The sequence below is a fragment of the Apium graveolens genome, chromosome 11 (genome assembly GCF_009905375.1).
Source record: "Apium graveolens cultivar Ventura chromosome 11, ASM990537v1, whole genome shotgun sequence".
NCBI lineage: Eukaryota > Viridiplantae > Streptophyta > Magnoliopsida > Apiales > Apiaceae > Apium > Apium graveolens.
Genome location: NC_133657.1, coordinates 76,196,758 through 76,218,848, shown reverse-complemented (window position 1 = coordinate 76,218,848; position 22,091 = coordinate 76,196,758). Strand labels below are relative to the sequence as shown.

Here is a 22,091-nt window from a genome sequence, read left to right as displayed (position 1 = left end):
AGATATTAGAATCAATTCTCAATCAACCAGATTAAAATAGTGTAATTTACACCACAAAAAAAATGAAGAACTGTGATAAAAGCTGGCAGCTAGAGGTTAACTCAATCCTCTTTTCTAAATTAACAAATTTATAATTTATAATTGTTAAACTAAAATGAGATGCGAGAAACAAGAAAAGCAAAGAACTACAGAAGCTTCTAATGAGGAATAACAGCACTAAAACTCCAGAATCGAATGATTATCTTAACAATAGTCAATAGTACATCACTGGAAAAACACAGAGAACAGAGTATAAAATCCGGAGAACATGGTTTATCTCCCGTATAGTTTAGCTTTGGATGCAAAAAGGATGATGCCAAACAAAACCAGCTATTTTACTTGAATAAATCTGTGTTCAGCCAGTCCCTGCCAACAGGAAAAATAATAATTAGTTTCATATTATTACCTATTTGAATATATTATATAGTCTTATTCTATTATGTAAACAGATAATGTTAATCGTAGTGCTCACTTGCTAATGTCGTCCAGATGATCGTCAAAATCAATGATGTTATCTGCTTTTCCAGTTGATATGTAGTCCAGTAGGACTATGTTGGCTGATGGCTCCTTGATGGCGAACTGGCTGCTTACATCTGACCCAGATAACTTCCAGCTTCTAGATGCATCCCTTGTGTAGAGCTGATTAATGAGAAAGCAGACATAACAAATTTAGTTCATATAATAACATGGCTTGCTTGGCTCAAATTTTCAGAGACTCTATAATTAATTAAGATTCCAACACACACACATACATGTTAAAATGCACCCAGTTCAATTAGTATTGGATGCAATGATACGACTATTAAAACGAGAAGCAATAAATCAGCCATTTCATTTATACCACCAAACAGATAAGGTGAAATACTATAAGACCGGGTTTAACTGAAATTTTATAGAATAATATATACAAAATGAGGACGGGTCTCACACAAAACGTATCATTTTTATTTAAGAACAAAATTTCAATAAATACTATTAAACAAATGCTCGAACTTATGTAAACTACGATTGTCCTCAACATAGAAATTATCTGCTTCCTCCATTTATTTAAGGTTGTTGGTTGTACCCAATACTCTTGCACAAGCATGGTCTCGAAACCTCCCGACGTAGGCAAACTTACCCTTATTATTCAGAAGCAGGCTGTTTTTAGGGTTTGAACTTTAAACACATGACCTAATGTACAACAAGAAGATAATTGACCGTTGCATCCAGCACAATTTCCATTTAAGAACCATAATCATGTTCTGTACAATTTGTTATGATTAGAGATATGTGTTCCTTTTAAAATTGTTTATTGCTTAGTGGCATTAATACTTTTAAACAAAACTGCATCATGACATTCATCTCGTTAAGCTTGAGGTTACAAGATGTACTGGAACATCTACAAGCATTGAAATTTTATAGAAAAAGAGTTAAGAAACAACAAGGACACTGTAACAATGAGTTGCATACTAAAACCTTAACTCCTAGGAACGAAATGATTGCACTTTAAAGTGTACACAATTGAGATAACCTGCTTCTAGTAAGTAGTAACATGCTTCTCATTAGTACAAAAACGGATCTTGTGGCTCCTAAACGAGCAGCATCAACCAATAGTCCTAAGGAAGTTTACCCTAAACTCAGATTATATATCTAGCTTTTAATATCACCAAAAGTATTACCCGTGTGTGTTTATACATTCCTATATCCATTTTATCTGCAACCTGACAGGTCAAGGTCTATCTACCAATTAAGCAGGAGAATTATTTTTGAGAAGTGTTTGAAGAATAAAAAAGGTTGAGAAATTATAGAACTTGGGCATGCTTATTGATATCTATGTCTCGGTTTTCACTGTCCACAATAGCATTAGTGAATTAGTGTCTACTAGTGGAGATCGGAAACTCAAACGGTCTATGAAACTTTGCTTACAGATTTACAAAAAACTCATCTAGTACGAGAAATCTGAAAATATGGGCCAGAAATTAAAAGGTCACAATTGCAAGTGGGAGGATGATTTGTGTCCAACAATTAACAAAGGAAGCTGCCTAGTGACTGATAAAACTCGAGACTGGATATGAAACTAAAAGCTTAAATTGATTGGCTCATTAGAAATTCTTATAAGTTGACCAAACTAGATGCATTAATACATATCAATTCTTGACCAAACATTCAACGTTCTTACTCATAGCTACGAACCTTTAAACATATCATCAAAGCAGCTCAGGACATCAATAAAAAATCACACAACACTCAGATACAACCCTAATACAAAAAGAAACTTGAATTGCAACAAGATACACACACATCACTAATCAATATTCACAACAAAGATCAAAACTTTCACACACACACATCACTAATCAATATTCACAACAAAGATCAAAACTTTCACGAGAAAAATTAAACCCTTAGTCCTTCACATAAACAACTCAAAAAGATCGACCGAACTAAATTGGCAATGCAAAACACACCTGCATCACAGGACTTCTATCTTTTCCCTTGGATAAAGCTCCAAGCTTTTTGTTATCTAACTGCACGTAATTCAACAAATTAATTTTAAACATATATAAAACAATGCTTGTAAATTCATAGATACATACGAAAAGTAAATTTACCAAAAGCAAAGCAGCTTGCGGAAAATACTTATAAATATGATCCCCAATATTCTTCGCAACACCACCGAGCTCGAAATCATCAAATCTCTCATTAGCATGAAAATAACCAACAATACTCAAACCCTGACGACTATAATACTCTTCAATCTACCAAAATTAAACACAATTAAATCAAATCAATTGAATAATTTAATTAATCAACCAAATAATACAATTGAATCCAATTATAGTTAAGTAGTTAAATTACCATTAGTAGAGCGATCTCGAGTGGCGGGAGAAGGCCGATCTGAGAGTGGAAGAGCGGAACAGAATCGGAGATTTCAACAGACTCGCCGGCGACACGGCCGAGAAGAACGCCGTTGACGGCGGAGGAGGAGTGTTTGAGAGAGTGAAGAATGAGTTTGATGTAGGCGTTTTGGCCGATCTCGTATCGAAACTCGCCGCCCATGACAGTCGTTGTGGAGCGCCGGCGCGAGATTCAATACAAATACAAATACAGTTAAAAGTAGCTCTTAAAGATGGTAAAGTAGTAGTCTATGTTATTGATCTTAGTATGTCTTGTCAGATTGAGAGTTGGACACTCTATTTTTTTACTTAATTTAATTCAAGTATTCTAATTTCTAAGTATATTTTAATTTTTCAGAAAAAAAAGAAATCAATTTATTTTATTGTTATCCATTACATATATATAATTTTATTAATCGTTGTTTATTTTTTTTTAATTTATATATTTTATTCTAAAAAGTAACATATCAAATATTATCAAAATATTAAATTTTACTAGATTTATACTCGTGCATCGCACGGGATAATTTTATAATAATTTTATAATTTTAAATTTTCTTTTGAAAAATGTTATGTTTGTTAATTTAGTCTTATAATTTGATTTATTTACTTTTAATGGTAATATATTTTTAAACATGTCAAGTAATATATAATATATTTTCAATTTTTTTTTATATTTGTTAACTTATTTACAACTATATTTTTGCAAAATATTAAATTCAATAAATCTAAATATTTACTTTTTGTATAATTTTACATTATATATGTTAATGCTTTTTTAATTTTTTATGATAAACATTAAAAATGTATGTGTAAGTGAAATTTGTAACCAAAAATTTAAAGTCGACTTAAAAGTGTTTTTTGATAATATGTCTATGTGGTGATTATTATTTTACAAAAAAATAGTGTAGCAAAGTTTATTTTTATATATTTGTTATTGGTATTTTCTCTTATTTATATTTTTTAAAATTATATTATATATAATATATTTTCAAATATGTCACGTAATATATAGTGTATTTTCAAATTTTTTATATTTGTTTTGTAGTGGTTATGTTATGATTATTTTATTTTATGTATAATTATGTTATATTTTTTTGTTTTCATGTTAATTTGGTTCTCTACATCTTAGCATTTTTCTGGAATTCATATTTATTTATGTATTATATTTTTTTATTTTTATTAATATTTTGATATATTATATTAGTGTAACTTTAGTTAATTTATCTTTATTGTCAATACTTACATATTAAAAATGTATTAGAAACAATTAGAGTTTATTTGTGAAAATTATCTTTTCGAATAGGGTGGGGGTGTTTTATATGATTTTAACAGATGGGAAATGACATTGTTAGTCATGACAAGCAAACCATACAATACTGTCATTTTAACTCCCTTACAGATGCACAAAAGACTCACCGGGCAGGCCCTTGATCGGGCCTTAAAAACCCGAGTTTTGACCGGACCGAACTTTTCGGGTTTTAACTTTGACCGGACCGGCTTTCCGAAAATGTCAGAGTCCGTTTAGGCACTCGAGGCGGGCATTACCGGGCTTTTTTCGGGCCGGATCGGGGGCCAAGCTTTTTTCTAACTAAAATCATATCGAGTTTTTTTAGAGATCCCGAAAACTACATATGTTGGCAACTAAATTATCGTAAAGATTTATTAGTTTGTATGGAATATTATATGTAAATATTACTTCGTTGAAAAAATTTAAGTTTGGCAAAAAAATAAACATGTTTATATAATAATATATTTTATCAATGTTATCCAAATATATATAGTGTACTTACGATATCTCCTTTCATTAATCCTGCAATAAAATATATAAATAATATTATTAATCACGAATATGTAAATATATATGTGTTTAAAATATTATTTATATTTATAGTAAATGTAAATTCATAAATATATAATAAAATATATTTGAATAATTAGATTTTAACCGGGTTCTTTCGGGTTTCTAATCGGGCCGGACCAAAGACCGGGTCGGGCCAAAATCCAGGATTTAAACCGGGTCGGGCCAAGATTTGCCTAAAAATATAGGGTCCGTCGAGGCCATAAACCCGGCCCGGGACTGGGCCCGGTTTTGACCGGGCCGGGCTTGACCGGATTTTGACCAATTCACCAATTATATATACTAGTTTTGTACCCGTGCCCTGCACGAGATGATTGATAAATTATTATATTTTTCTATAGGTTTAGTTGTATATTTATTTAACTATTATTTTTTTTTATTTTTTTTACTCCATCGAAATGATATGTTTTGTATTTTTGCTACCACTTGTGTTTTGTATGCATATTAATGTCATGTTTTAAGTTAATATTTGTCCCCGATGACCAAACTAAGTTAACTCCTTTAAATGAATATATATTTTATCCAATATATAATTAGTTGATACTAATATGTTCGAAGTTAACCGTACCATATTAACTCCCTTAATATTGTGAAATTTCTTTAAATGATTTTTTTTAAATATTTATTCTTTATATAAGTAAATTTTAATATGATACTTTTATTCCCCAAATTAAATTTTGTGTTTTTCGTAAATAATATATTTTCCAAAGAATTATATTTTTAATACTTATATATTTAGTTAATATTATATTATTATGCTTAATATTAAATTATTATATTTGACTTTAATAACCTTAATATAACATATGTGTTAATTATTTTTTAATTTCTTCATTGTCTCAAATTTTTACATTATAAATTTTTAAGGAGAACATCTTAATCATATCACATAATTTTTTTACGTTGTTATTTTACTTTTATTTTTATATTTTCTTTTCGTGGAGTTTGATCAAAGATTGGATTGTTATAATAGTTTTAAATGTATGTTTTTAGATTTGTATTTTAATTTTGAGTTGATATAGTTTTTTTATTATTATATTTCTTTCTAATTTTTATGTTTAACGGGATTCATGTACTCTAAATTTTTTAAAAGACAATCAATAATTTTTGTTTTTATAAAATAAAACAAAACACATACTCCCTCCGTCCCGTAGATTTTTAACATATGAAATGAATAGTTTGACACGCATATTAAGACTTTTATTTAGTATAGTTCCGTACCTTATTTTTTTAATTTTTTTTTGATTAAAAATTTGAACATTTAATTTTCATTAAAACAAAAAAAATTAAAATAATTTGTGTAACTATAATAGATAAAAGTCTTAAAATGTGTGTCGAACACTCTATTTCATATGTTAAGAATTTATTGAGACGGGGGAGTATAATATTTACACCGAAATATAATTTAAATGTGTTCCATATTTTATATGATAAAACTTAAAATTATCTTTTCAAAAATATTTTAAATCAAAATTATTTATTCCAATTTTTTTTAATTTCTTTGTTGTCTGAATTTTTTCACATCATAAATTTTTAAAGAAAATATCAAAATCATATCATATAATATGTTTATGTAGTTATTTTGCTTTTATTTATATATTTTTTTTTCATAATCTTGTGAAGTTTGATCAAAGATTCGATTGTCATAATAATTTTAAATGTATTTTGTTAAATTTGTATTTAAATTTTAATTTTTATATTTTTTTGTAATTATTATATTTAATCCTAATTTTTTTGTTTAATGGGATTCGTGTACTCTAAATTATTAAAAAGACAATCAATAATTTTCCTTTTTTAGAAAATAAAAATAAAACACATATAATATTTATACATAAATATAATCTAAGTGTATTCCTTATTTTATATGATAAAAAATAAAATTATCTAATAAAAACATTAACCTGATTTCTGATTTGTTAATTGTTATTTGTATTTATTTTTATTAAAATAATTATTATTTTATTATATATATAATACTTTTATATTTATGTATAAAAGATTGCTTATCACAAATTCATGCTTGTTAATAAGATTAACCCCAAGCTACAATGAACAATTAAACTTTACAACACAAAAATTGACCAGAATTACAATCTTTAACATTGAGTGATTATAGAAGTTTTAACAAGGCATTCATTACATAAAATCTTCATAGTCTGGCTCCTTTCTAATGAGATCCTTAAGAGTTTACTAACACTTCATTCTTCTAAAATTTCATTTCCTCTTAAAGTTTCCACAAGCTTGAGCCACTCATCTAATGAATAACCATTTAAGTAACCAGCTCTAAATCTGGAGAATCTGCCAACTTTTATGTTCAGAAAATGTCCATCTTTGGAGAGTCTGCTCATCCCCTTTGCTTTAAACTCATTTGATATTTTATCAATTCTTTAAAGTTATTCTGCATACTTCCTATCTCTTTCTTCCTTTTCAGCCTTTGCCCTTGCAGTTTTATCATCTTTTTTTTTCACCCATACACAATATACAGCTTTCCAGAACCTTGTGATTGTATCCTTATCCTTCATCAAACTGATCACTCTTTTAAATTTTGTGGTTGAAAGTGGGTCCATAAGGTTACTGCCAAGTATTGTGAAAGAACCATCATCATAATAGATTCTGACTTATGTATATGATACAACCCAGACTCTGACAATTTCTTCAGCTAGCTGTTGAAAATATTCTTCATCTGTTAGGCACCAGTTCAGTGGCAAAAAGTCAGATTGATCATAGCAATTCCAGAGAGATCTTTCAGTAACTTGCAGTTGCTTTATTTTTCTCCCAATAAATTTAATGTGAATCTTGGTTGGTGGTTTATATGAAGGTAGGGTTGTGAGTTTCTTTAAGCTGGTTTGGATGGTAGTGATTGGGATTTTGAGAAGAGAATTTGCAGTTGGCTTATATAAGAATTTTGGCTTTGAGGTGAAGGATGGTTGAGTGTTTGAGCTAAAAGGTTTAGTGGGTTAAGCTTGGTTGATTTGGATTGATAGGGATTGTTTTTATGGTCCTGAACCATCTTGCCTTTTCTTTCTCCTTCTTTCATTCCCTTTCTTCCTCTCATCTTTCTTCTTCTTTACATCCCTTTCTTCTCCTTTTCTTTGTTGCCAGTTTCTCTAAAAGATTGACTTGGATTTGAACCAGAAGGTTTTTGCTCATCATGCTTCTACTCATCATCATCCTTGTCATCTTTTAAATTGAATTGAGTGGTTGGCAATATGGTGTTAACATTCAGTAGATACATGTTCAAGATCCTTATCATTTCCACATCTTCAGCCTTCTTGTTCTTTTTATACTTTAGATTAGACTGAATAGTCATGATCAGCCTCATGTTTGATCTAACACAGTTTTATTGGCATTGTTTGATTGTTGGACAGATGTAGGCCACCCCTTTATTTGGATATAGATAGGTTTCAGGAAAAACTGTTATCTGTGCATTTTTAATCTCATGAAGAAGTTGGGTGTCCACTGTGATGACTACATGTACTTTATCAATCACAACATCCAGTTCAGATGCCCTTAGAGTTCTGAGATTTGAAATAGACACCTGAAGACATATGTCCACACCACCATCATTAATGTTGACAATAGTCCTCTTCTGCAAGTAGTTTTCAACATTCACAACTACTACCCCGATTGAGTTAATAGTCTTGGCCAATGCTCTTTTGTATGTGATGTAGTTGTTTTGAAGAGACATCCTCAGGACTGCAAGAAGTTCACTGAATTTTTGATCTTGATTTGGTCCTTCTACAGCCTTGGTGAGTCTTTATTTTCCCACATCTTGAAATTATTGAGTTTGTGAAGAACTTTGACCAAGTTGAACTGATGTGATAGGCTCTTTAGATTTAAATTTACCAGCATCCTTGGATTGTTGAATCCTAGATTCAATCTCCCCCTTAGTCTTGGTGACAGGCATGAGGAGGGGAGTTGGTAATTTTGGCCTTACATCTTCAGGTAATGAAGGCAATGGAATATTGAGATTCCCCATGATGGCTCCCAAAGAAACATAATTCTGCATTTGGAGATACTTGTGAGAGTCCACCAGAGTTTTGATGTCTGTTTGTTGACTCTGCACCAAAGATGTGAGAGCTTGTACTTGTGCATTGAGTGAGTCATTTGAGGTTTGGAGAGAAGAGACTTGTTGTTGAAGTTCTTGAATGTTTATGTTGGATGAGGAGTGAGATGTGGAGGAAGTAGAGACCCCAAAAGTATCATGCACAGCCTTCTTAATTTCTTTCATGAGCAAGGCTGAAGGAGTATATCTGCTTGAATGCATTTGATCCAGCTTCAGTCTTGAGTCATTGGAGTTTGTGATGTGATTTTGAACTTGGTCATGCAGGGCTACAAATGAGGTTCTCAGATTCTTGACACTAGTTTCCACCCCACTTAGATCATATCTAGACATTTGATCAGCAAAGGTTGTGAATTTGTTCTTGATCTCTGTTTGTGAGGGAATGATTTGGTCCATCTTTTCCCTGACCATCCTCATAATCTTATCCCGATGCCCTTTTAAAGTGATTTGAAGTGCTTTTCCAAAGTTGTGGAAAGCTTTGGTTTGAGCTTTATATACTTCATTCACCGCATCATATACTTCCCGAGGAGATAAGGATCTAGCATTGCTCCCCAAGATGGTTAGATACTCCTCCCGGAACTTGGCTAATACATCATCTGTTTCAATTGTGAACTCTTTGTCCAACCAAGCATCACAATTTGCATCATGACCATCTTCATCAACAATTTTGGCATGTTGTTCTTCAACATCTGTCTGGTAGGATAACATGATGGCTTAATAGTCTTGATTAGACATGTTGGATGTGAGAAGCTGTTGTGAAATTTGAGCAAGGCCTCCAATTTGGTATACTATAAGATCACCAATTGTGGAAGGTTGAGATGCAGCTTCTTGTAGCCATTGGGAGATGAGGTTGGGTTCTTGTGGTTGAGAGGTGGAAGGTTGATTGGTTGGGTAAGAAGGAAATAGGGTGATAGAATCACCTGTGACAGAAGTCACAGTTTGACTCATAGATTGCTCTGTGGTTATGACAGATTGTTGTTCACCACTTATGGTGGGAACCTCTAGTTGAATTGGAGGGGATTTAACTGTGTGACTGTCATGTGCACCATTCTCAAACCCTTGTGATTCTTGCAAAGCACTATCACATGAATGTGATGATCTTGCCTCTTTCATAGTAAGGTTATTGGCAATTGTACTCCCAGCTTCAATTGTTAATACAATTTCAGCTAGGGTTTTGAGGAGAGTTGTTCTTGTGACAGGAACCTCCAATTGAATTGGAGAGGATTTAGATCGCCCCCCTCAGGAGTACCACCCTCAAACCTTATAGCATGTGAAGTCTGATTTGCACATGAAGGTGCATCTGTAACCACCATGAGGTCTTCAGTAAAAACTGATGAATCCCCCATGTTTGTGACGGTGTCATCAAGGTCTATCCCAGCTAGTAGCCTCTCACCATCTAAATTTAGTGTCTGGGTGGTGAGCAATGTTTCTTGAACCAAGTCACTTGAGTGGGATTGCACCTGAGAATTGGATTTAGGTGCTGTGTAGGAAGAAGAAATTTTAGAGATAAGAATTTAAATTTCGGTATTGAGTGTTGGTAGCTCTCCCTGAATATATGAGGGAGCTTCAAGAGATGTGCTCTCCTTGTGTGTGCCATCCTTATTTCTCCTTTTATACACTTGAATTTGTACAAGTGATGGTTGTGCAGACTCTATACATGGTGCATTTGGGCCAATACTCTTTTCAATAGAGACATTCTTTTGAGAGGGTGTCTCTAGAATATGCTTTTGTCCCTTGTTTACAACTACATCCTTTTGAGAGGATGCATAGGTGGCTTGATTGGTCAACTCTAAGTTTTTAGCCTTCTTTGGTTTTTTGACCAAGGGTGACTCTGTTGGTGTTTTTCCTCACCACTCTCATTAATGATTGGTAAAGGTGCCTGCTTTCTCTTTTTTTACTCACTTCACCATTTTGAAAAGATGAAGTGGTTGGCTTCCTAGCTACTATTGGTATAGAAGAAAAGGTATCAGTATTGGAAGGTCCCTGTTGGTATTCCTGTGTTTGTACTTCCACAGGTTCAGGGACCATTATTGTGCTAGATTGAGCATTTGACCTCATGTCAGGCATGGGGTAATTATATGTCCTAAATTTCTCCAACATGAATGGAGTTAATTTAAGACCCACATGTACCTTATTCTTTGTAAATAGTGATCCAAATAGAATTTGGGACACCTGCTTACAATTTCCTATTAATGATCTATCTACACCATCTATCATATGTATGTCATGAACTTTATAGTTTAAAGTAGACATAATGAATCTAGGAAGAAAAATTTCCTTACCTCTTGACTTTAATGGCATTTTTAGCCTGGTGCTCAATTCCTCCAATATGCGGTGTCTTACATTGATCTGTTTGTTATGAGCCATTGAGTAGACCGGCTTCTGGACAACACTAGAGATGTTGTCAAACCCTGACTTTCTGCAAGTGAAGGCCCTTATCACTGAATCAAAAAGAAAGGACCACTCTCTCCTCAGGTTCTTTTTGTTAATGCATGACAGATTAATCTTCCCAGGGTAATTGATGAAGTCCATGAATTCATAAAGCTCATCCTGAGTTTGAGTCTCCACCAACTTATCAGGAGGAATACCTAATGCCATATTGATATCATTCTCAAAAATTTCCACTTGTTGGCCCTTGATTGTACAGTTTATCACAATTGATGCAGCCTGGTTCTCATGCACAACTGTTCTTGTTACTTCTGTGTTCTAGAAATCCCCTAAGACATCCAAGGAAAGCACAAGATTAGCAGTAAGAGCTCCCACATAGTATGTTTCAGACAGAAACTTCACAAAGCTTTTGAAAGCTTCAGGAGCTTGATTTGCATCTAAAAATGCAAGAAAGTTCATCTCTTTTGGGATAAAGGGTACAATAATATTTGCTGCCATTGAGAAGAGTATGAAGTTTAGTGGGTAAGAAAAATTGAAGAGAAAGAATTTGAAACGAGAGAGAAATCGATTTTGCTTTGAAAAATCTAGGTCACTTAGAGATCTCGAATGCGTAAGTATGTGTATGTCGAGATGTCTGGGTATTTATAGTAAAAGCAAATGACTTATCTAGAACTCAAAAATGAACGTTTGGAATTTGCTTATCGAGAAGTCATTTTAAAAAGATAATTACATATCGAGAAGTCATTTTAATTTACTCTTTTAGAGAACTAAAACTGACTTGTCGAGTTGTCAAATAAATACTCAGTTTGTCCAAAATGGACTGAATTGTTTCCAATTTTTGTTTGTATAAAACCAAATAAAATCAGAATAATTTTGCCAAAAGTATTTTACTAGAATAATTTAGTGAATTAAATTATTCTAGTTATGAATTATTTATAAGTCTAAAATGTAATTGTAGAGAACTCTGTGAGTTAACACTTATAGAGAACTCTACAATGACTTATCGATAAGTCATAATAAAGCTTACCGAGAAGTCACTCGAGAAATCAGGAAATTGACTTATCGAGAACTGATTCGAGAAGTCTTGAAATGACTTGTCGATATCGAGAACTCAGTTCTCTATTATACTTTTGATCTATTTGATTCTGCCTTATGTAATTTTACATATTGACAATGTAAATCAACATTTAGACAGTTTTCTTAGAATTGAAAAATATCAAGCTAAATAAAAATATAATGAAGAATAAAATGACAATGAACTCTGAAATATTTTATAATTCATATTTCATTTAATTTCTAATTAACTAAATGAATTTTGATTTATTAGAAATTAATATGTTGCAAAATATTAGCTGAGTTCTTGCCTTAGGATGAAGAATTAAGCATTCCAATTTCACCTACAAGTCTAGTGAAAGTTGCTTCATCCAAAGGTTTAGTAAAAATGTCAGCTAATTATTTTTCTGTTGGAACAAAAATGAGCTCAATGGTACTTGTTAGTCCCTTAACAATATAGCAAGAATTACAGAAGGGGGTTGAATGGAATTCTTGAACCTTTTTCTTAAAATAAAAATGTTCAAACTCGAATACAAATATGAGTGTTTTGATTAGCACAATGCGGAATAAAAACTTACGTGAATCAAAACATAAGTATTTAAAAACAAGAGTCTTTAAAAACTTTCTGGTGGATTTAAACAATTCCACCAGAGATATATATTATATCGAGAGAACTCTGTGTGCAAGAATGCTCACAGCTGCTTACAAATTTGAACTACTGAGAATACAGAGAAATGCTAATAATTCTGCTTATAAATGTTTCTCACTTTTTGTATCTCAGATCTCTGTTTCTATTTGCTACTTCTTGGTTTATATATATTATCAAGATTACAAAGTCAAAAGATAGAATCATTATAAAAACTATCAGTTCTAATGCTTTGTTACTTTGTTCTCTATTACCCAGTTAATAGGCTTCCTCATTCCATTTGCATGCATCCCGACGCATGTGACCAGTTGTCACTGTCAACTGATGTTTGAATTCTTTATCCGTTGGATACATGATCATCCGTCGACTTTATGATCATCCGTTGATGGCTTCATTGATCATCCGTCGATTGCTATATTAAACATCCGTTGATAGCCATTTGATCATCCGTCGATGGCTTTGTTAATCATCCGTCGATAGCTATTTTGGCACTTGACTTCATTTCACTTATGCAGAATTACAAGACATCATTTATGTACAATTTAATCAACCTATTCTGCATATCTAGTTAAAGTCAACATGACTTATATGCTACTACAGAATCTATACAAAGGTGTATGCAGAAATGTGATACAGACTCATTATTACATAAGCTACTCACTCAATGGATAATAAGTCATCATCCGTCGGGACTATTATGAGTTATCCGTCGGGACTAACATTCTTATCCGTCGAGTGCTACATTATTTCACTAAGTAAAATCTACTTAGGTGCTTTGTTTATGAAATCATCAAGTACACAACATATGCACAATAATCTCCCCCAATTTATGTCTACTGGAATTGTAGCCATAAATTAAGAGGTACTTGATGATAACAAAACATCCTAAACATGCAACTTTAAAGAAAAGTAGATAATACTGAAAGTGCTTCAAATAATCAAAATGTACAAAGTTTAGCTCACAGTCATTTCAAGATGCTCCTCTAGCCTGGGCAGATTTTTCTAGTTTCTTGAAGGTCTGGTTCTTCTTCCAAGCTTTTTGTTATTTTCATCAATCTGATTTTGGAGCTGCCTGTGGAATTTCAGTTCATCAGATTCTGAGAGATTTAGCTTTTCTTGCATTTCCAAGAGAGTCTCATTGCTAGAGATGCTCAATTGATCTTCTAATCTGAAGAATTTTCTCACCCCTTTGTCATCTATGAACTTCATCAGCCATTAGGGCCTTAGATGCACTCTTCTCCCTGTGTATGGGATGATTAGAGTCTTTGGGAGTGCATCTTTAGCTCTAACACTCCTTAGTTCTTCAATCTTCTTCAATACTAGTCTTCTTGCAGGGACATTGAACCCAAAGTTCTTCTTGAAGGATGAATAAACTTTAATCAGTATAGCTTGGTTCTCTTGAAGAATCCTGTGAAGTGGCCACACAATCTCCTTTCCTCCTTTGTACTTGAACACTAACCTTTCAGGTAGGTTTCTGTATGCATCAATTCCCCTCACTTCATGTAGTTCATCCAGATAGAGGTTTAGATCAGAAAATTCTTTGATGTCACACAAGTACAAGTAGTCTCCCTTGTTGTTTTTGGGCTGAGCTTTGACTACAGATTTGGATTTGAGAGGAGACAGCTTCACTTTCTTGACTGCCCTTGACTTTGTCCTTTTTGGCTTGCTAAGGATTGGTAGACTGAAGTCAGGAATTGGTATGTTATTCCATTCTATTGGCTCATCCTTGGGCACAATAGGTTCACCATGAATATTCCTGTAGGGATCCACCACCCTTATATCTTCAAATACCACAGAGGGCTTTGATGCTTGAGTTGTAGCTGGTGTGGGTTCCTTAGGAAATTGATCTCCCAATTCCTTGTCAACAATATCCAGTTTCCTTTTTGTTCTTTTAGCCAATTCTTTCTTCCTTGGAGATTTCTTCTGTTCTTCAACTTGTTCCCTTGATTCAGTAGCTTCAGAAGGTTGAGAGGGAATTTGTTGAGATGAACTCACAGCCTGTAGCTTGGCTAAGATAGCAATCTGCTCTTTTTTTTGTTTAGCCTTCTTTGCATCTAGAGCAGCTTGCTTCTTTTCCTGCTTTAATCTGACTTTTTCTTCTCTCTTTGCTTGAGAAAATTGAGGGTGTCCAGCTATCACACAAATTTCCTTCCCATTTTTGAATATCTTAGCAATCCTCTTTTTAGAAGCTGAATCAGTTGGATCTTTGTAGAAAACAATTGATCTTGACAGAAGCTTCTTTTCATCAGGCTTGGGTGTCTCATACACAGTATCCAAGGGGTTCTTCAAGGATGATTTTGAATAGTTTACCCTTGGTTTAAGGATCATTTCAGCCTTTGGAGACTTGATGCAGGAAGATTGTCCTCTTTTCAGATAATTCATGCTCATCTCATTCATACTGATTTGCTTGACTTGAGAGTGATGGATGGCTGACTTAACTGGCTCCTTGACAAGTTGAAACTTCTTCTGTATCTCCTCACCAATCTTCTCCCAGTTGATCAAACTCAACTTTCCTTTCTTAGCAAATTTCAAGTTTGCTGCTGCTGCTTGAATCAGATCTATACCATCTGCAACTGGTGGCTTTGAGATAATAATTGAAGGTATAATTACTTTGCTGATTTGTATTTGAAGTTTCTCCCCCTCACTTGGTCCTTTCTCCCCCTTACTTGGTTCTTTCTCCCCCTTTTTGTTATCATCAAGTTGAGGAGTCAGGCCTTGTGCTTTAGCCAGTTGCATTAGAAGATTTGTCTGAGACTGTTGATTTTGAAGAATGATGGCCACAGAATTTTCAATAACTTGAACTCTATCTTCCAACTTGGCCAGTTTCTTTTCAGAATCTGTTTCTCTTCTCAGTAATAGATCCTGCATGTACCATATTGCATGACTGAATCCAGTTTATCAGAATTGTATGTCTTCAAGTCAGCTATATCCTTTTTGAGTTCATCTACACTCAGATTCTGTCTTAATTGTTGTAGCTTCATTAGATGTAGAGAATCTAGATGAGCTTAAATAATAGCCTTGGTACCAGCATTTGAGCTCCTCTGAATGGCCTTTTGGATAGTCATGATTTGTTTGACCAAGGATATATTAAATTGTCCTGGTGTGGACTCCTTTGTCAAGGCCCATTCAGGTAAATCGGGAATAGAACTTGGGCCTTCATATTCCCCTAAGTTCATGCTTCCATAAAATGAAATAGAGTCATCATCATTAGAATTTACTCCAAATTCCTCAGATGGCTCACCAGCTGTAGGAGGCATCAAATTGACAGCAGCTTTATCCCTTTGTAGAGATTCTGAAGTATGCATCAGATTCAAAGTCTTTTCTGCCTCTTCATTGCCCTGAGCAGCCGACAATTGATAGGCTGACACAGGATGAGTAAAAGTGTCAACATCCAAGGAAATGTTATCAATTACAGCTTTGTAATGTTGCTGAAATTGTCTTTCCTTTTCAGCATCATCCACAATCATTAACTCATGAACAATGGCTGGATCCACCCTTATACCCTCTGTACCTGCTTTTCTCTCATGTTCTCTCTTTTGTTTCATCAGGGTCTCACCCTGGCTCCCCACCCTCACCTTCACCTACTAAGGTGGGACTCCTCTCACTCCCTTTTGCCAATTCTGAATAAATGGATTGCCGATTTTCACTCATTTCCTCTCCTTTTTCCTGGGAGCAACCCAGACTCTCACTCATAGCACTCCGCTCTCTCAATACTAGGAGTGACTGTACAACCACTAGATCTTCTGCACTTGAAATAATTGAAGTTTGAAGTTGTGCAGAGATACTCGACAGATGAGTGATATCCATCGAGTGAGTGGTAGTGATATCCGACGGATAACTGCTATTAGGCTTATCCGTCGGGATACAATCACTACTCGACGGATGGGCAATATCCGTCAAGAGAGTAGAAATGAATGAGGTGGGAAGAGAAACTATTGTTGACTCTGTGCTGATTGAAGATATTTGGGGCACATATGTCACAATAGTTTCTGAAAGAATTGGCAAGTGAGCCAACAAATCATCTAAAAGATGATGCTCACTTGTACTGAATTTTGGCTTCCCCAACAGAGTTAAATAAGGGGAATCAGGAATTGAAGTGTTTATCATATCCACTTCCAGAGAGTTTGTTGGTGAGTATGGTGTATGAGATGCTTCTATAACTAGAGATTTTGGCTGTGATTCCACATTTATTGGAGCCACATCAAACTGAATTTGAGAGAGTGCAGGGACTGTGTTTTTAGCACCAGTTTGCACTGTGTGTGTGCCTTGTGCATCCCCAGAGGTTTTAGATTTCTTCTTTCTTGTATAAGTTTGGGGTGAGCTTGTGTCCCTAACCCTTTTGGCCTGTGCTCTTGGCTGAGAGCTTTGTTTAATAACTACATCCTTTTGGGCGGATGCAGCTAGAAGCGAGCTTTTATCCTTTTTAAGCACTGCGGTTTGTTGGAAAACTGCAGTGTGGCTAGGCTGGGATTCACTCAACTCTCCAACCTTATTCTTGGGGTTTCTTTGATGTTCACCCCTTCCCTCACCTGGATTTCCCTCCTTCACAATCCCCTCTTTTGCTTTTGTGGATTTTTCAACTGGTATCTTTTGAGAGGTACCAGAGGGGGTTTTCTTTGATTTACATTTAGAAATGGTAGTAGGTTTGGAGGCTTTGGTAGGCAACTGTTTGGTCATTGACACAGTTGCCATAGCTACTCCTGAGTTCAAAGAAATCGTGGAAGTTGGAATTATTGTAGGAATGGATGAACTTACCTCACTTACCTGAGGTGCCTGCATTACAGGAAAGTAGAACATTGACACATCCTTGTGATGATTGGCCCTGTTCAAATCTGCAATGAGTCTTCTCTCTTGAACCCAACAAACCAGTTTGTTGTTTGGGTTCTCAAACACAATCTCTTCACAGAGGTGGTTATCCAATAACATGAAAAATCTAGCATAATACACATTCTTACCTCTTTTAGCTAACTCACCTAATTTAAAACCTAACTCAAACAAGACAAGGTCACTGAAATTATAGAATTTATCTATAACTAGCATGTATAGCATGTTAAGCATGGAAATATTTACTGAATCAAAATTACTGACTTTTTCAGAGAAAACCTTAGTAACTACATCACACATGAAACTCCACTCCTTCCTAAGCCCCATTCTCCTAATATCACTCAGTTTAGAAGTAGGAAGTGCATAATGCATGTAATTAAGCATATTGATAATATCAGTGTCATTGTGTGGTGAAGTCACATTATTATCAGGAATTTTAAAACATGCTTTAATCACATCACTATTGATACAGAATTCATTACCTTTGATGGTTAGAGTGATGGACTTGTCAGTAGAGTTGTAGATAGCAGTGGTCCACATCTCTTCAATAACTTCACAGAAGATTGTGGGTGATTCCAACATGGCGTAATTTAGCTTGCAATTCTTCACAAAGTCCATCATCTTGTGATAGTCCTCTGATTGCTGAATACCCTTATTGACCAATGCAGTGAAATTGTTCTTCTCATAAATGAACCCAGTTTGAGACATAATCTTTACTACAGGTGCCATTGTTAGAGAATGAAAGCTTGAAGAGAAGTAGAATAATTGCTTGAGAGAGAATGAAATAAAAGCAGTTGAATTAGAGAATGATAAAAGAAAACAATTGCAGTGAAATAAGCTTTTATACTATCTCAAAAATAACTGATGAAAATAATAAAGTAAAGTAAATTAACCAATAGAAAATTGCCTAAAATAGCCGTTTAAAGATAAACTGTAAAAATTCCACCCATTATCCGTCGTGTAATGCTTACAAACTATAAGTATACTCGATGGATAATGTACAGGGAATTAACGGCTGAGATTAAGACAATTCGACGGATGAGGATAAACTGTTATCCGTCGAGTTTTAAAATATTCCAGAAAAGTAATTGATTTTCATTAGCAAATAGTATATCGACGGATGACTAAACTCGATGGATAAGGGTCATCCGTCGAGATGTAAATTTTGACTTAGCCAAAATTTCATCCAAGACAGAAAAATCAATTAAGTTTCTGGCTACATGACAACTTGCAAAATAACTCAGATAAATTTAAGAGTAATTAAGCATACCTAACTCACTTACCAACCTTGAAAAGGAGGATTCATCCAGTGGCTTGGTAAAGATATCTGCAAGTTGCTTCTCACTTGGAACAAAATGTAGTTCCACAGTACCATTCATTACATGTTCCCTTATGAAATGGTACTTGATATCTATGTGCTTTGTCCTTGAATGTTGCACTGGATTTTCAGTGATGGCAATTGCACTTGTGTTATCACAGAAAATAGGAATTCTCTCAACTTGCAAACCATAGTCTAGCAATTGATTTTTTATCCATAAAATCTGTGCACATCAACTGCCAACAGAAATATATTCAGCTTCAGCTGTAGAAGTAGAAACTGAATTTTGCTTTTTACTGAACCAGGACACAAGCTTGTTTCCTAAAAATTGACAGGTTCCTGTTGTGCTCTTTCTATCAATTTTACAACCTGCATAATCTGCATCTGAATAACCAGTTAGATCAAAACCAGAATCTCTAGGGTACCAAATGCCAAGATTTGGTGTTCCCTTGAGATATCTGAAAATTCACTTTATAGCTATCAAGTGAGATTCTCTAGGATCAACATGAAATCTAGCACATAAACAAGTAGCAAACATTATATCTGGCCTACTAGCTGTTAAGTACAGAAGTGAGCCAACCATGCCCCTATAACTTGAGATATCCACAGACTTTTCAGTAGTGTTCAATTCAAGCTTAGTTGTAGTGGCCATGGGAGTTTTTGCAGATGTGCAATCCATTAGATCAAACTTCTTTAAAAGATCAAAAATATATTTAGTTTGACTAATGAATATTCCATCACTAACTTGCTTAACTTGTAAACCAAGAAATAAGTTAGTTCTCCCATCATACTCATTTCATACTTACTTTGCATCAATTTGGCAAACTTTTTGCAAATTTTTTCATCTGTAGAGCCAAAAATAATATCATCTACATAAATCTGAACAAGTATACTAGAGCCATTAACATTTCTGAAAAATAAAGTTTTATCTACAGTACCTCTTGTGAAGTGATTTTCCAAAAGGAACTTTGATAAAGTGTCATACCAGGCTCTAGGTGCTTGCTTCAGTCCATAAAGTGCTTTCAGAAGATAATAGACATACTCTGGAAAATTTGGATCTTCAAAACCTGGAGGTTGACTGATATATACTTCTTCCTCCAAATCTCCATTCAGAAAGGCACTTTTGACATCCATTTGATAGACCTTGAAATTGGCATGGGCTGCATAGGCTAAGAAAATTCTGAGGGCTTCAAGTCTTGCAACAGGAGCAAATGTTTCATCAAAATCTATTTCTTCTTGCTGACAGTAGCCCTTAGCAACCAATCTAGCTTTATTCCTGACTACTATGCCATTTTCATCCATCTTGTTTCTGAATACCCACTTGGTGTCTATTGGATTCTTTCCTTTAGGTTTGGGAACCAGCTTCCATACATTATTCCTTTCAAATTGGTTTAGCTCCTCCTGCATAGCTAAAATCCAATCAGGATCCAACAAAGCTTCTTCTACCTTCTTTGGTTCTTCCTTTGACAGAAAGCTGTTGTATAGACATTCTTCCTGAGTATCTCTTCTTGTTTGAACTCTAGAAGAAACATCACCAATGATAAGCTCAAATGGGTGATCTTTTGTCCATTTCCTTTGTTGAGGTAGATTAGCTCTTGATGAAGAGACCTCATGGTTGTCTTGATGTGTGAATAAGTTTTGATTGCTAGAAACTCCCCCTGAGTTTGTGGATCTTTGATTTGAGAAAGAGGAACTTTCTATAGGTGATCTGACTTGACCTCCTGCTCCTTTTGATAACCCGACGGATGGTAAATTTTGAGTACCGACGGATGAGGCAGATTATCTTCCGACGGATAAAGCAGATTGCCTTCCGACGGATGAAGCATTATGCAACTCGACAGATGTTGAGTTTTGTGCTTCATTGGTAGCAGATTTGTCTGCATTATCCTTAGACACTGTTTCTTGATCACTTTCATCATCACTGATTATCTCCACATTATCGAATTTGAGGCTCTCATGGTAATTCCCATCTTTCAATCCTTCAATCTTTTTATCATCAAATACAACATGTATTGATTCCAAAATAATGTTGGTTCTTAGATTGTAGACTCTATATGCTTTACCAACAACATATCCAACAAAAATTCCTTCATCTGCTTTAGCATCAAACTTCCCATTTTGATCGGTTTGATTTCTCAGGATATAGCATTTGCATCCAAAGACATGAAGAAAGTTTAGAGTTGGCTTCTTGTTCTTGAACAATTGATAGGGAGTCATGCATATTGCTTGATTAACCAGAGAAATGTTCTGAGTGTAGCATGCAGTATTTACAACTTCGGCCCAAAAATATGTTGGGAGTTTAGATTCTTCAAGCATTGTTCTTGCAGCTTCAATAAAGGATCTATTCTTCCTTTCCACTACTCCATTTTGTTGTGGAGTCCTTGCTGCTGAAAACTCATGCAGAATCCCATTTTCTTCACAAAATGCTCTCATGACAGAGTTTTTGAACTCAGTTCCAATGTCACTCCTGATTCTTCTAACTTTGAAATCAAGATGATTGTTGACTTGCCTTATGTGATTGATGTTGATTTTACTAGCCTCATCTTTAGATTTTAGGAAATATGTCCAAGAGAACTTTGAGAAGTCATCTACAATTACTAGGCAAAATCTTTTCCTTGATATGGACAATACATTGACTGGTCCAAACAAATCCATGTGAAGCAGTTGCAAAGTCTCTTCAATTGTTGAATCAAGTTTCTTCCTGAATGATGCTTTGATTTGCTTCCCTTTTTGGCAGGCATCACACAGTCCATCCTTTGAAAACTCCACTAGAGGAATACCTCTTACCAGTTCTTTCTTTACCAGCTCATTCATGGTCTTGAAGTTTAAATGAGATAGCTTCTTGTGCCATAGCCAACTTTCATCCTGACTTGCTTTACTGAGAAGACAAGTTATAGATTCTACTTTAGTTGAGTTGAAATCAGCTAGGTACACATTTCCTTTTCTCACACCAGTGAGAATCACTTTGTTGCTTCTTTTATTAGTCACAACACAGGTTTCTGAGTTGAAGGTTACTGAAT

The 22,091-nt window shown here is 34.4% G+C and overlaps 1 protein-coding gene across 1 annotated transcript; it reads right to left on the bottom strand.

Moving 5' to 3' along the window:
* Positions 1-90: 90 nt before the first annotated feature.
* LOC141697514 (ER membrane protein complex subunit 8/9 homolog) lies at positions 91-3,182 on the bottom strand. The gene is made up of 5 exons (XM_074501920.1): positions 2,881-3,182; positions 2,634-2,780; positions 2,490-2,549; positions 512-678; positions 91-405 (listed from the first exon to the last, which is right to left on the bottom strand). The coding sequence occupies exons 1-5, from the start codon at positions 3,079-3,081 to the stop codon at positions 375-377; spliced, it is 606 nt and encodes a 201-aa protein (XP_074358021.1). The 5' UTR covers positions 3,082-3,182; the 3' UTR covers positions 91-374.
* Between the last annotated feature and the right edge of the window lie 18,909 nt (positions 3,183-22,091).